The sequence below is a fragment of the Culex pipiens genome, chromosome 2 (genome assembly GCF_016801865.2).
Source record: "Culex pipiens pallens isolate TS chromosome 2, TS_CPP_V2, whole genome shotgun sequence".
In the NCBI taxonomy this organism is placed as follows: domain Eukaryota; kingdom Metazoa; phylum Arthropoda; class Insecta; order Diptera; family Culicidae; genus Culex; species Culex pipiens.
In genome coordinates, this window is record NC_068938.1 from 144610156 (window position 1) to 144626580 (window position 16425).

Sequence of the window (16425 nt, forward strand, 5' to 3'; positions counted from 1 at the left end):
TCTGCCCCGAGCCCCATCAACATCACTTTGAAGGAATATCATCGCGCCGCTGGCGCAGTTCGTAGAGTGAGAATGAGGACAAACTGGGAGAGAACAGCTGATATTTGGTGAGATCAATCCAAAACAACAAATGCATAACAAATGTTAACTGCTAAATACGCGCTGGGTCCTTGTCCATTTGACAAGGGCTCAGAAGTTCTAAATAACGTTTGAATCCGATCGATGCAAACGTTCTTCAGGGCGGGGCTTGTCGATTCAAGCTGAGGTACCTCGCGCTCGGCTAGCCAGCGTAGAAATGGGTCACCGAAGCTCGGCAGAGCTAACACCCACCAAATGCCTATGCGAGTTATTTGCATGTATAGAATGTAGATCTAAAATACATAGAAACAACTCAATTTGTAAGAAGTGACCGCGTGGTCCCGTTTGGTTGGTTGCACACACACACACATATAGCTTTAGAGATTTTCAAGGTTATTTTTTATTTAAATTTCCGTGTAATTTGTTGTTTTGGAATCATGGTCCCCATGAAAATTGCTGTGGTCCCAAAAAATTGAAGATGTCAAAAGTTTATAAGTACTTGATTAAAAATAGAAAAAAACAAACGTTTTGCAATGAAGAGTAGTGCGGTGCAAAAGTAGGCTCGGGGCAAAGGTAAGCACCGGTCTTTTAGATACTTATTTTTTACCTAAAAAGCTCATATTCGGGTTTTTGACATGTTTTAGGGTAAATTTTGTGCGTTTAAAAAAAAAGGGAAAAATGAAGTTTTTATATGTTATTGTGAAAAGGAAATTTTTTGGCCATTTTTATCTAAAATTTTAAACTAACAAAATAAGGTTTACAAAACATTAGCTTCGCAAAATCTTTGAAACCATTCAACTAGTGTTTAGCATAGCCAATTACCTTGCTTACTTGCTTAATCAACTTTGAAAACTTCAGATTTAAAAAAAAAAACAATATAAATAAAATGATACTTCAATTTAAGAACTGTATTTTCTAAAGATATCTTTTGTTAAAAAGCGTCATAGTTAGTTATTTGTTTCAGAAATATGACGTGAATTTTCAAGAATACTACAAATTTGCCTAAAATAAGGTTCAGGTTACGGGGTCAACTAGAAACGACTACCTCGTTTACAATTCGATGCCTTTGTGCTCTCTTGTACTAAGCTTGCTGGTTTTCCTTATTTAGTTAGCCCAAGAGAGCACAGAGGCATCAAATTGTCGTCACGATCTAGGTCCAAAAACTATCACGCTCGCCCTTTAATGCAACCGTGTCGTGACATGTTAACGACACCCCAGCCATTAAAGTGTGCAGCTTGTTGTTCCGAAATCCACTGAAGCACATTGTCATCGGCTTGGAATCCTTGCAGCTACCCGCAGCAGCTGTCACAGCATCTTCCCAACTGTCTTCCTCCTCCAGTCGGTCAGGTCAAGACGTTTCCTCAACGAACGAGCTTGAAAAGGTTTCTTAGCAACCAGCATCACCTGCGAGGCAGGCAACTTGGTAGAACACGCAACAGTTCCGCCCATCACCCGAGTCCATTTTCATCTCGTTTTGTGAGATTTACGTACAGGGCAACTTCGATGATTCGAGGCTGGCTACGAAATTATGAAAGATGATTGTTTGATATTTTCATTAAAACAAAATACCAATCAAAAAGTAACTTTTTACAAGTTGTCAATCCAGCAGGGTTCATCTGTACCTTGTATTGTGGATGGAACACGCTGCTGTGACACGCGTACAAACGCACCTGCACACACACACACACCAGCAGCTGATGTATATTTAATGGCGACATTTAAATGCATGCCAGATTTATGAGATTTGAAACGTGACACGAAACAAGGTCAGACCGGGCCGAGTCGTGACACCGAACGAGGACATCTCGGAACGCACCGGGCATGTGGGATCTTCTTCGCGAGCGACTGAACGGCGGATGTGTTCACGGCCGGTTGGGTTTTCATATCTCGTTCGAGGTTGTGACTCACGTCCGGAAGACCCGGGACCGGTTGTTGAATCATGGAAGCTGCTTTTATGTCGCATGAAATATTGATTCAATGCATATAGATTTGTGCTTAAAGTTTGATTGCCGATCGCTGCAAAGTAGAGAGGGAGAGAGTGATGTCAGTTGATAGTTGCAGCTTCAGGTGATGGAGTAGGAGTTGAAAAATGAGTTGTAGGACGGGAACGTAAGATGTAAACGATGGAAATAACCGCAATAACATAGGGGGAGAGGGGGTAATATGCACCCCCGGGGCAAAATGCACCCCCTGCTTTTCTTGGTATTTGGAAGAATTTTCCGGGGAAAAAATCATAGGAATTGGAAGCTTAACATTGCTAAACCATGCTGGAAAAATTTGAACATCAAAAAATGCATTTTTAATTAAATTTTCTGCATAAAGCGTGGTCGGGGCAAAATGCACCGCTGTGAAGCTCCTTTGTAAAAACAGCGGTGTCATCTAGTGGTGACTAGTGAAAACTGCTTTACCCGGTGCATGTTTCCCCATGTTGTGGTGCATTTTGCCCCGTTGTTGTAGTGCATTTTGCCTCAATGTTGCGGTGCATATTGCCCCGCATGGTTGTTTGAAATGAATCAAAAATGTTTTTAGAAATTTGATATTTACGAATAGTTTTGAGGTTTTTAAAGACTTTTTTCACATGGATGACGAAGATAATAGTTTTTTTAGAACATCGAACAAAATTCTTCCACAGTAATGCTGTAATGGTTGAGAAATCACAGTTTTCCCTTAGGGAGTGCATATTACCCCCTCTCCTCTAATAAACAGCTTCATAGTGGTTTCATAGTGCCTCTAAGAAGTAAATGTTAGTCTCGGTCTAACCTAGAGATTAGGTCGTTTGTTCAGTCCAGATGTAGGAGCCGGCTCCCTGAGAAAACAAACTTACTGATCGGCAGTTGGACTCACAATCCAAAGGTCGTCAGTTCAAATTCCGGGGTGAATCGAAGCTAAGGTGTAAAAAGAGGTTTGGATTGCCTCACCGTTTCAAGCCTTCGGACAACTAGTTTTGAGTAGGAATCTCACAATAGAGAACGCCAAGGCAATGCTTGTGGAACGAACAATTTGATTTGAATTTTTGATGATTTTTTTTAACTGTAGACTGCTTTACTAATTTTTATACCTTATCAATATTTTAATCGGTGATTCCGATGCGCTTTCCTACTAAACTCAACTTTCACAAACTCTTCTGCAGTTTTAGCAAAACTTTAAAATTTACTCTCGCCACTCGCCATTTGCACTCCTCACTCGACTGCACTTATTTTGTGGGCACAAAATAGTTATTCAAATAACGCTTAATTATGCAACAACTTTCGCATAATCAACATGCTTTCATCGACCACGTCAACGTCGGGCGGGCAAGCGTCATTCAATGAGAGCACTTTTTCCTGCTGCGGCAGAGTGCACCTGGTCGTGGCACCTGAGCCGTTTCACTAAACCCACCCTACCACCCATTCAAAAATATTTCGCTGTCACGTGAAATGGTGAGGAATCATCGAGAGTCAGAGGCACACTCGAACAATCGCCACACCCGATGATGCTGCTATCGTCCGGCTGTCGACGAAAGGCCTGATAGCATGTTGTAAGGGTAGGTGGCTCAATAGTGCACGGCGTGGCTGGAGTCAAATATTATAAACCGAGATACCCCATCAGAGATTTACACGTAGAAAGTTGTGAAAAAAATGAAAGTATGGAAATATTCTATCGTTATAGATTGCGTTTTTGAAAATCTTAAGGGTTGTGATATTTTGACAGATTTGTAGAGAAACAACTTACCTTTAAGCCCCTTTTTATAGTTTGTACATCGGTGTTGATTATGGGTGGATAAATGATGTATTTTTATAATGAATATTTGAGTTTCAAACTTAAATTTTGAGTATTTTTAATTTGTTAAATACAAATACTCTAAAATTAAATGAAATATTTATAACAAAATAATAAGGTTTGCCTGCCTCCTGTAATTAACTCCCATCTGTATGTTACTTCTAAAGTTATCCATTTAGTACCAGCTTAAATAAGCCTAGTAAAGTAACTTGAATTGTGTAATGCTATGATAACCCTCTACAACCCAACACCGCCTTTAGACAGGCTTTGATCTAAAAAAATCGCCAAAAATCAATTTTTCAACCAATTTTTGATCTTTAAAATGCATTGAAAAAAAAACTCTTAAAATTTTAGAAAATTTTGGGGTTGGAAGTTTGATTTTGTTTTATGTGACTTTGCCAATGTTTTTGAAAATGTAGTTTTTTTAGGAACCAACTTTGGCTGTGTTTTTTACTAACATTTCCTATATTTTAAGTAAAAAGAAGTATGCAGTAAATTTTGCAGAATCCCAGACTATACCTCTACACATTTTAAAACCAATTTAAATGAGAATGGTGCTATTTAATCTCTATATTCTAAAAAGTGACTGAGCATGAGCATGAGCATGAGCATGAGAGACCACCCATGTAACCGTAATATCCTTTCAGTACTACTGATTATAGGCTTCGACGATCTAGTGGGGTTTCCCTTATCAACAGCATGTATGAATGCGCCGAAAAGATAAAACATCATGATTGCCAAAGCTAGATCAGTTGCGAATAGGTAACAGTCATTGGCCACCAACGGCGCCCGCCATGTCAGTTTGTAGACCTCGATTTTAAGGGACGGGAATGTTAGTTAGCGCAGGTTGCTACACAGCAAAAATTCCGATGGTAAAATCGCATGCAAAAGCATGCACATCACCTTTGTGAAAGAAAACACTTAATATTACATTCGACATGTACTTCAAAAAACGTGTAATATTACACACATCGTAATTTCGTTCCAGGGATAGGTATCGAATTGGTATCCTTTGTTATTATATGTCAAGTAAAGAAAAACAATCGTTGAAAAACTTATTTCTCTTGCTTTATTACAAATAAAATGATCAAATTAAATATGTTGACACTTACGGAAAGGTTAATCAATTATTTTTGCAGATGGATTCGATCACAAATGGAAAATTGACGGATTTGATGAGTGCGGATTTTCAGTTGCACCGGCGAGTCCTTCTTCTGCTCGTGCCTCGTCTGAATGTTGTGGTGCGGCTTTGGGTAGATCTCCTTCACGTTCAGGGACGACACTGAATCCACAATCAGCGAGTGCGGCCCCGTTTGCTGTGGCCACGATCGCAACCTGCCGACGTTCGGATGAATGGCGTTCGTAAAGGGCATCCGCTATCCGGACGAGGGTTCCGCCATCGAGACCGACACCGGCACTTTGACGTGCTGCTGCGGGGAACCTGCATCAGGGGGTTTCATCGACATTACGTGCCCGACATCGACGTGCGTGGTCGGGCAGAATATGGTTTGGTATCCAGGCAGGAAAAGAATGCTCGACATAACCTGATGCTGAAAGGCTTCCGGTCGGCCGTCACTGACCTGGCCGGCGAAGTTACGACCCCGGTAGATCTGGTAGATGTGGTTATCGTGGATTGGGCCACGCTCACGGACGATTTGACACAGCTGGTTGTCGAACGTGAAGATCGTGACCAGGGTGGCGATCGTACTTAAGAATCATCGAGACCGTTCGGTGGCAAACCCTCATCATCTAAACTGATGCATTCACGTTGATACGGTGCGCGTAGTCCACCAGATGCGCAAATGACGCAAACGAACGGTTCATTGCCTCGCCGGTGCTCTTGTTCGATCGTAAACACCGTTTCAACAGGTCGATAAACATGTATGTTGGTGGCTTCGTTATATTTGATCTGGCTTTCCGGCGTCAACTTCTATTGCTTTCCAAACCTGCGCGTTGGCTTGTGTTGGAGCCGGTCAGCTGCCTCTGGTATTGCATCCGTTCCTAGAATCAGGTTTTTATGAAGGTGCAGACCCACCGGTCGTGGCACGAAAGTATACTTTTCCGGTTCTTTCTGCTTGGCCTGACCTCACGAGACCTAGAAGGATATATTTAGATTTTAGTAAATAATGTTTTTCAAATAATGTAATTCTTACCTGTCCGATTTTTTTTAATCCATTCAAGGACTCAGTTACTTTGGTACGTTTCCATGCCGTTGAACTCGTCGCAACGCAGAAGAAGAAAAGGAAATAAAATAAGTTATTAGAAAATTGTAATCAACTTAAATTTAAAAACCAAAAATTCTTTAAATCAAAAACTATTAAAACTTAAAAATCTTAGGAACATAAATCAAAAATTCTAAAAATCCAAGGATCTAAAAATCCAAAATCTTTAGAAGTCCAAATTCAATGAGTTCAAATATAGATCTGTAAAATTTAAGAAACATTACATCCAGAATTAAACAATTAATGAAAATTAGAATTCAAAAGTTAATAAACCATGATTTAAAAAAACAGAATAATATTTTTTAAAAAATGAACAACCAAAAAAAGGAATTATAAAATTTTAGAATTTGAGAGTTCATGAATTTTAGCGTTAAAATTTAAAAAGCAAAGAATTTCAAAAGTTAAGATTTTTAGAAGCTAATACATCAAAAATATAGAATTCAATAATTTAATAAGCTAAGAAGTAAAGTTGAAGAAATCGCGATTTATAACCTTTAAGAATTTAAATTATTCAGAACTTAAAAAAAATTAAAGCAAAAATTAATAATTTAAAAAGAAAGAATTTCAGAATGTCAAAAGTTAAAAAGCTGGGAATTTTAGAATTTGAGAGTTTCAAAAGAAGTCAAGATTTGTTTAATGCATTTAAAGATTTAAAGTAAAGAATCGAGATGTTATGAATTGGAGAAGTTATGTAATTAAAAAGTTAAGAGTTAAAAAACTAAAAAAATTAGAATTTGAAAAATTAAGGTTTTAAAAATTTGAGAAGTTAAAAATATTTAAATTTTTAGATTTATTGCGAAAGGTTATGAAGTTATGAATTTGAAAAGTAAAGAAATTGAGAATTTCAGAATTAAAAAAAATCAATTAAAGAAGATTATTTATTTAAAAATATTAGAGTATAAATTTTCATTTTTAAGGATTTCAAATTTAGAAGTTAAGAATTTTAGAAGTAAACAAGTAAAGTATGTTTTTAAGAAGTTAAGTGTTTAACATTCAAACATTTCTGAATTTAAAATGTAGGAATTTCAGAAACTAAGAATTTTAGCGTTTAACAATTTAAAAATCATAGAAATTCCAAATTTAAAAATTTTACGAATTAAAAAAATAATAGGTTAAGAATTTCTGAAGCCATTTTCTTTTAATGTAGGATTTTTGGGATTTTAGAGATTTTAATAAAAGAAGTTAGCAGTTAAAAAAATCAACGATAGAGAATTTAATAATTTAACAAGTTAAAAATAACAAAATTTCTAAAGTTTAGAATTTGGGAATACATAAGTTTTGGACTGTTTACTGACCCTGTCTACGTCTTCCCGCTGGTTGCGGATAGATGGCGACTGCATCGAATCGTCGGCGCCGCTTTCGGCGATTTCGCAAGTCTGGTTGACAATCTTCTTCTTGTTCAGATACATGTTAGAAGCGGTCACTTTGATAGTATCCTTGCCGATCCAGACCACGTTGATTGATTGCCTCATAATTGTCGCCTCCGGTGAGTACGTCCAGCCGTCTAAGTTCACCGACGGTTCCGGCTCGGCATGTACGGGTTAGTTTGGTGCCTGCTTTTTGGTGAGATTTAGAGATGGTTGCTTCGGTACGGACTCATGTAAACCGGCGGCTGGTCCCAAGATTCCGACATCACTTCCGGCTCCGACTGTTTCTTCACCACCTACTAAGACCGCGCCGTTCTTCCTTTGACTTTCGGAGCAGCGGCCTCAGCTTTCCTGTGCGATCGGGTTTATCCTTTCCTGTGAGATGGCAACAACTTCCGGAACATCCACGGGGACCATTTTTTTCGCCACTTTGACCTTGGCCGCTGGTCCCGCAATGAGATTTTTTGCGGCCTAAACCAGCGCGGCAGCTTTCCGGCCTGGACAACCTCTTAGCTCCTATCGGAAGATAAAAAGTCGCGTCATTCAATAATAAAAATTGTAATATGTTGGTCTACCTGGCATGCTTTTCACACTTTTCACAATGTTAAACCACCACGGGAAAAACGCAAATAAGCCTCCCGCGATTGCTGCTGAAGAAGGAACACGCGGGTGCAAGAAAAAATCCATCCTTAGCGACCGTTTTTTTGTACAGATGAAGCAAATTCATCACTTGAAATTGTCATCAAAATCTTTGGCACTCTTGACTGTTTTGATAATTTGACAGCTTATTCGCAAACAACACGGGAACGTAATGTTGAATATTACACATTTTGGGTGTAAATGGTGTTAGACCAATTGGGCAAAGGAGTTCAATGCAAATTGCTTAATATTACACAAAAATAATTACACAACACCTTTTTACATGCAGGCATTTTACTACTTTTTTTGCTGTGTACTAGGGCAGCTGATTTACTCTGTGCTTACACCCCACAAGCGCCAGGAACCTGAAACCTTGTTAGTAGGATAGGGTGTTTGGTCAGGATTCATCATAGAAGATGATGATGCGACCAAAAATCAAAGTGTTTGTTCAATGCGTTTATGTATTAATCTCAAGGCAAGCAATCGGTTGCTGCGGATGAGAGATTTCCCGTTTATCGGTTGTTAAATTTTAAATGAAATGGTTTATTCTTAGACAGCCGGCTGTGGAAAGATGGAACCAAAATCATTTGTAATTAAAATTGAAGAATTAAACAGTGTAATTTTAACTTGAGATGATTTCACGAGTTTTAAATGATTGATGTTTAGTGAGGTACTGATTAACTTTGCGAACGACGAGTTACGATGTTTATCGATATAAAATGGAATGATAGGGTTTTGTTGTTGTTGTACACCGCGACGGACACGAAAAATCAACGGAAAGGCATCGCAAATCGGACTGGCTAGCTGTCTTCGGGACTACCAGAGCCAGCCGCATCTTCACACACACACACACGCACGCGGAAAAAAACGAAAAACACACTGCAACGAACGCGAAAAATCTTGCGACCCGACAGAAAGGCATCGCAAATAGGACTCTGCACAATCCTGTTTAGTTTTTGCCTTCCTCACCTTACTGAGGAAAGGCTATAAAATCACTCGAAAAATGAACTTCTTAATTCGACCTCGTAGACCTACCTTCACGTATACCTATCGACTCAGAATCAAATTCTGAGCAAATGTCTGTGCGTGTGTATGTCTGTAAGTCCGTGCACCGAAAAAAATGCACTCGATTATCTCCGGACTGGCTGAACCGATTTGGGCCGTTCTGGTCTCATTCGATCCGTCTTAGGGTCCCACAAGACCTATATTAACTATTATGAAGTTTTGTTAAGTATTTCAAAAGTTATGCTAAAAAAAAGATTCTGGCTAAAGTTTGAAAGATTGTAAAAAGGGTGGTTTTTGTAAGAAAACCCGTCTGATCATACATTTTTAGAAAGGTATTTGAAAGACCTTTCTAATGAGCTCAAAACATTGAAGATCTGATAACCTTATCAAAAGTTATGAGCACTTAAGTGTCATTTGTACACATTTCAGAGGCCGGATCTCAAATATCTGTCCGGATCTATCATGCGACCCATCGTTAGATGGGTAATCAAAAGACCTTTCCAACGAGCCTAAAACATTGAAGATCTGACAACCCTATCAAGAGTTATAAGCACTTAAGTGTTATTTACCCGCTTTTTTGAGGCCGGATCTCATATATTTTGATGAAAACGTTATCCGGATCTATCATGCGACCCTTCGTTAGATGGGTGATTAAAAGACCTTTTCAATGAGCCATTGAAGATCTGACAACCCTTTCAAGAGTTATAACCACTCAAGTTTTATGAAAACAATGCCCGGATCCAGCATTTTACAGTTATAGGAAATTTGGCTTACGTAAAGTTCATATTTTGGCATAGGATTTTTTTGGGAAAGCAAACAACAATTGTCTTTTTCATACAGTTTTATTAGTTTCACACTTCCCACTTCAAGAAGCACATACAGAAATGAATTTTCAAAAACTATGTTCTTCTTTGTACATTCCTTTATTTTCGTTCCGAGCAATCTGACCAGAACTTTGCTTCTGGTTTATTCCATCTTGAAATACTCGCCCCACCGGCAGGTTTTTTTAGTCAGCCAGCTGCGTGTTGTAGACCGTCCCGTTTCCGATCCAACCGACGGTCATAAGCTTGCAAGGATTAACCTTTTTAAAATACACCAGCTAAAACGGTTCCATAGTACCACTACTGTAGCAATCTTTCGGGATGAGTTTCAGGAATCGTAACCGTCAGCCGTCAGGGCCAAAGGGTGCCGGAAGAGTTCTTGCCGCGAAGCATTCTGGATTTTTAACCCACTCAAACAACCTGAAAAAAGGGCAAAACAACAAAAAAATAAGCTTTCGTTATTTTTTTTTGCAAACCTAACATGCTCTTACCATGACCAATGCACAAATTTGTTTCTTTTTTCCTGGTTTCCAGACTGGAGGTGCAAGTTTCGGCTATTTATGGCCATAATTAGGGAATTTAAGAGCCAGAAATGCTCCCTCAATATTAAACATTCAAACATTGCTGACGTTCGATTTGACAGATTTGACATGAGCGCATGAGCCGCTACACTGTTAAGAGAAGAGAACCAAATCAACCTAAAATCGGGTTGACTTTGATTTAAAATTCGACGCCAACATTCCAAAAAGCATCATGTACAAACCGTGCGTTTCGAGAAAAACGCATTTGAATGTTGAGCATCATTTTTCAATTCCCATCCCCATCCCCAATTCCCCCTACTCACCATCCGACTTTTCGATATCCAGAGGGTCCCTTTACGACAGTCTGCAGACACATGTACACTGGACACGAGCTCTTGGCTAGATTGGCCAGTTAATGCACACAAATTTTGCCAGCGGTCATCGAGAAAAAAATCAAAACATTGAACTGACAGAACGGAGTTTGTTCACACGTCAAGATCATTTGGTGCGAGGTGTGAATGCTCTGTCAAATAGCCACTAATTAATTAGCCAATCAACAACAAATCAGCGCAAATTGGAGCCTAACATTTCAAAAGGGCACATAACTTTTGTAAACAATAATCTTTCACTCAAATGACAGTTTACATAAGGTGTGAAAGGGACACACTCTAGCCTTAAAAAAAGTTATGTGCCCTAATGAAATGGCAAGCACGAATTGATTTTCGCTAATAATCGATTAGGTTGGTCTATTGTTAAAGCAGACAAAAATCAAAATACGAGCGCAACCTGTCAAAGCTGTTGCGCCACAGGCTGATGTACACGCTAACGACAAACCACTACATTCTTGTTCGGCGCAACAGATTTTTTTGCGCAACAGAAGTGTTGCGCACTTCGGTTTGGTGGTGCGCGGATAATAACATGTTCAAAACATTGTAGCTCTGACTACCCTATCAAATGTTACACTGAGCAAAACTTACACAGCTCAACGAAGTGTTATACACATGATCTGGCCCTGCTGTACAGAGCACTCAAATATCAATCGCAAAACACTTGAAATTTCGGTGATTGGCCATGAAATAATGTCAATAGAGCAATTCTCTACCAAAACCGGAAATGGATTTTATTTGTATTTTTTGATTTGGCTCAAACTTTGTGGGGGCCTTCCCTATGACCAAAGAAGCCATTTTGCATCATTAGTTTGTCCATATAAATTTCCATACGAATTTGGCAGCTGTTCATACAAAAATGGTACGTAAATATTCGAAAATATGTAACTTTTGAAGGAATTTTTTGATCAATTTGGTGTCTTCGGCAAAGTTGTAGGTATTGTTAAGGACTATTTAGAAAAAAATAGGTACACGGAAAAAAAAATTTCCCGATTTTTTTATTAACTTTTTTTTCACAAATACTCAAATTCCCAAAATACGTATTTTTTGATTTTCGAGATTTTTTGATATGTTTTAGGGGACAAAAATCCGCAACTTTTGAGCTATAGAGAAACATGGTCAAAAAATCTGCCGCCGAGTTATGATTTTTTGAAAAACTGGTGATTTTTGGAAAAAATCGAAATTTCATACATAAAATTTTTTTGACCTCATTTTTTTATGCAAAATTGAATTTGCAATCGAAAATTACTTTACAGATTTTTTGATAAAGGGCCCCGTTTTCAAGATATAGCCATCGAAAGTTTGATTTCAGCGAAATATTTGCAGTTTTTCGATTTTTAAAAATAGTGACCATGAGTGACCATCTCTAAAAATATTTTTTTTGAAAAGTTCAGAAAATTTGCTATAAAATTGTCTAAGAGACATCGAAGATTGGACCTCTGGTTGTTGAGATACAGCGGCTTAAAGAAAAAGAAACACGAAAATTGAAGTTTTCTAAGTCTCACCCAAACAGCCCACGATTTTCTAATGACGATATCTCAGCAACTAATGGTTCAATTTTCAATGTTAATACATGAAACATTCGTGAAATTTTCCGATCTTTTCGAAAAAAATATTTTGAAAAAAATTAAATCAAGACTAACATTTCTAATGGGCATAATATTCAATGTTTGGCCCTTTTAAAATGTTAGTCTTGATTTAATTTTTTTCAAAATATTTTTTTCGAAAAGATCGGAAAATTTCACGAATGTTTCATGTATTAACATTGAAAATTGAACCATTAGTTGCTGAGATATCGTCATTAGGAAATCGTGGGCTGTTTGGGTGAGACTTAGAAAACTTCAATTTTCGTGTTTCTTTTTCTTTAAGCCGCTGTATCTCAACAACCAGAGGTCCAATCTTCGATGTCTCTTAGACAATTTTATAGCAAATTTTCTGAACTTTTCAAAAAAAATATTTTTAGAGATGGTCACTCATGGTCACTATTTTTAAAAATCGAAAAACTGCAAATATTTCGCTGAAATCAAACTTTCGATGGCTATATCTTGAAAACGGGGCCCTTTATCAAAAAATCTGTAAAGTAATTTTCGATTGCAAATTCAATTTTGCATAAAAAAATTAGGTCAAAAAAATTTTATGTATGAAATTTCGATTTTTTCCAAAAATCACCAGTTTTTCAAAAAATCATAACTCGGCGGCAGATTTTTTGACCATGTTTCTCTATAGCTCAAAAGTTGCGGATTTTTGTCCCCTAAAACATATCAAAAAATCTCAAAAATCAAAAAATACGTATTTTGGGAATTTGAGTTTTTGTGAAAAAAGAGTTAATAAAAAAATCGGGAAATTTTTTTTTCCGTGTACCTATTTTTTTCTAAATAGTCCTTAACAATACCTACAACTTTGCCGAAGACACCAAATTGATCAAAAAATTCCTTCAAAAGTTACAGATTTTCGAATATTTACGTACCATTTTTGTATGAACAGCTGCCAAATTTGTATGGAAATTTATATGGACAAACTAATGATGCAAAATGGCTTCTTTGGTCATAGAGAAGGCCCCCAGAAAGTTTGAGCCAAATAAAAAAATACAAAAAATAAAAATGGTCGAAATCGGCCGGTTTTGTAGAGAATTGCTCAATAGCCAAACACTTGAATTTTAAATGGTGTTGAACAAAAAGTACGTACAAGCGATTTACAGGTTCTCGCTTGCTAGTCGTGCACGCTACCACTGCGCCGGCCGGCCAGTTGAAGACGGGAGAGTTTTTGTGCTATTCGTTCTTGCCTCGCTTCTAGCCTTCGATGAAAGTCGCGCAAAAATCAATCAGTGAAACACATTAAATTCATGTGGATAATCACGTTGACTTTGAATAGTGCCTGTTTTGGGTAGATCTTAAGATCATTTTCAAGTGTTTTGCTCATCACTTTGAATAGTTCAAGACGGTGGGACAAATTCATGTGCAAAACACTTGAAAAGCTTGAGCCACCCGAATGAAAATAACATGCTAAAAAATACCAAAAAGTCAACCGCCCAAACACTTGCATTTGATAGTGGTTTGGATTTATGTTGAAACAAAAACCAATTAGATCTACGATGTGTCTTTATTCAATAATTCAAGTGTTTGGGCACTTGAATAAAAAGTGTGGCATATTTTCAGTGTATTAGCACTTAAGTGTTATTCGATAAGTTTTTTATCAGACCTTTCCGATGAGCCAGTTATATTGAAGGTCTGAAAACCCTATCAAAAGAAATGAGTAATATAGTTGATTTGTTAAACATGTTGAGGAGGTATGTTCCTATTTTGACTGAATGTATTTATTTACTTTATGAATGCGAGGAAGGCACCAACCACCTGAAGGTGGATTAAGTAACGTTTTTCACTTTGCAAACAAACACAACCATCCGCTCGCACTGATGGAACATAATTCTCTCTATATTCTAAAAAGTGACTGTAAAATTTACTCAAAATGACTTCCTGAACACGGGAAAAATAAAACTTAAAAAAAATTGGACAGTATAGAGGAATAAAATGCATCGCTTTAAAGTTATAGCCATTTGAAGGTTTATTTCAGGTGTAAAAATTGTACGGTTTTGATTTTCTGAAATAGTTTTAATGTCCTTTTTTAAAAATATGTTGTTCAAAAGTCTTAGAAAGTTCACTTCAATGTTCTTTTTTGGCTAATGAAAATCGGATATGTTGACCCCCTTTAAGTTTCAGTCACGTAAAAAAAAAGAATTTCATTAGCCGGTATATTTGGAGGATTGGTGTTGATTTTTCTTCTATTTTTGTATAACATTACTCCGAATAGGAAGTCATTATGCAAAAGATTGAACAGAATGTCTCTGAAGCGTTAGGCAAATGAAAATATTTTTGAAAGTTTTTGTGTCTTGACTCTGGCCAAAATCCAATAAAAGTATAAAAATCGAAATTACAGTTGATGGATTCAACTTTTCATAAATAATATTGATAGCCGAGCTACCGTGGCCGTGAGGTTACGGGTTTCACCCTGTAAGCGGTAGGTGATGGGTTCGATTCCAGCCTGGCTCCGCAAAGTCAGATCCCTTCAAAGAGTAAATCAGCTCACTGTGAATCCTGATCGGTAGTGGATGGGTTTCGAATAGCAGCGTACTGGATTTTCAATCCAGAGGTCGTGAGTTCGATTCTTGGACCAGGATGATGAAGCTTGAAAAAATACACTAAACAAATATTCAAAATATTACCAAACTGGTTCAACTTTGCTTGATATAATCTGCAATACAAAAAATACATTTTAAATTTTTGCCCATTGATTACAAACAAGTTTCTATTGAAATTTTGAAGTATTTCGTCAAATATGCCGACATTTTTTAGCCAACATTGAACAGGCGAGGAAGGCGATGTAAACTTTGAAAAATATTTGCAACGTCAATGCTGTTTGATAAATTTGGTACAAACAGCATAACAACATAGTCTAGACTTGTTTGATATTATCATGTTTTCATAACATGACAAAATGTTGAGGTTTCGTTTATAAAGAATGAAAATAAAATTATTAGAAATAAACTTTTAATTGCATGAGCTTTTGATTTTGTTTGCAGATTGGAAAAAGTCAAAAATTAAAAAAAATAATGAATTCCAAGGTATTTTAAATAGTTTATTATGTAATAATTTGTGGTACATTTTTATTTGAAATAGTGTAAATCTGTTTTGAAATTTACTTTTTCACTTCCTAAACTATGATTAATTAATTTGAACACATTTTTAATTTTTTCTTGTGATTGTTGCATTGAAATTGGAAACTGCCCAATTTAAATCAATGTCATTAATATTTTCAAGAAAATAATCTTAATATAAAGAAAAAAAAAATTATCCCCAATTTTGTTTCAAGAATTTTGTTAAGCTTTGTCTAATACCGTCATCAGGGGTGACATTGGTTCTGGGGGTGAGATTAGGTCATACAAAAATGCAGAAATTTGTATGACCCAATCGAAAAAAAAAACGGAAAAAACGTAACACCTTATAATGTGGCCCCTAAAACCTTGCGGTTTCGTCAACGGATCCACAGGCGTGTATCGTTCTTTTTGCGACAAGACTCCGCCTCCAGGGTCTCCTAAGTGTGAAGGTATGGCAAGGGGAGAGGGCACCGAATACCTATATTTACACTTAGATTTTTTTTGCGTCCTCCTCGGGATTCGAACCGGTGACCTTTGGATTGTGAGTCCAGTGCGCGGTCCGATTGATCTACACAGGCAGACGATGACCCAATCTCACCCCCCAGACCTAATGACGGTACTTCTAATAATTGTTCTTGATTTAATTTTTTGCTTCAGAAAACTGGAACATTATTATTTGAATTTTATATCATTGCGAACAATGATAATGTTGATTGATTAAAAATAACTTTTCTTTGGTTATTGCAAATTTTATTAAAGGAGAGGGGGTAATACGCACCCCCGGGGCAAAATGCACCCCTAGCTTTTGCCCTCTCAAAATTTCAAGGGACAAAATAAAAACATACAATTTTGAAAAAACTTGTTAAACTTCATTGTTAATTATTTAAAATACATTGCATAACGTTATTTTTTATAAAATTTGGTCAAATGAGCATTTAAAATTTAGGAAAAATACAATATTTTAAAAAAACTCATA

The 16425-nt window shown here is 37.1% G+C and overlaps 2 protein-coding genes across 2 annotated transcripts in view; one reads left to right on the forward strand and one right to left on the reverse strand.

Annotated features, from left to right (window-relative positions):
• Positions 1–16425, forward strand: part of LOC120423628 (protein yellow-like) — a 564570-nt gene that overhangs the window by 195144 nt on the left and 353001 nt on the right. The gene's annotated exons all lie outside the window — the stretch shown is intronic.
• LOC120423624 (uncharacterized) lies at positions 5202–7531 on the reverse strand. Its single transcript, XM_052707013.1, has 3 exons — positions 7355–7531; positions 5784–5917; positions 5202–5544 (listed from the first exon to the last, which is right to left on the reverse strand). The coding sequence occupies exons 1-3, from the start codon at positions 7529–7531 to the stop codon at positions 5214–5216; spliced, it is 642 nt and encodes a 213-aa protein (XP_052562973.1). The 3' UTR covers positions 5202–5213.

Excerpts from the sequence above, each read along its gene's own strand:
- LOC120423624 (XM_052707013.1), bottom strand. The coding sequence starts at position 7,531 with ATGAGGCAATCAATCAACGTGGTCTGGATCGGCAAGGATACTATCAAA. Across the intron at positions 5,918-7,354 it reads AGCGGGAAGACGTAGACAGG|GCCAAGCAGAAAGAACCGGA; the intron begins GTCAGTAAACAG and ends TCGTGAGGTCAG. Across the intron at positions 5,545-5,783 it reads CAACACAAGCCAACGCGCAG|TACGATCGCCACCCTGGTCA; the intron begins GTTTGGAAAGCA and ends ATGATTCTTAAG.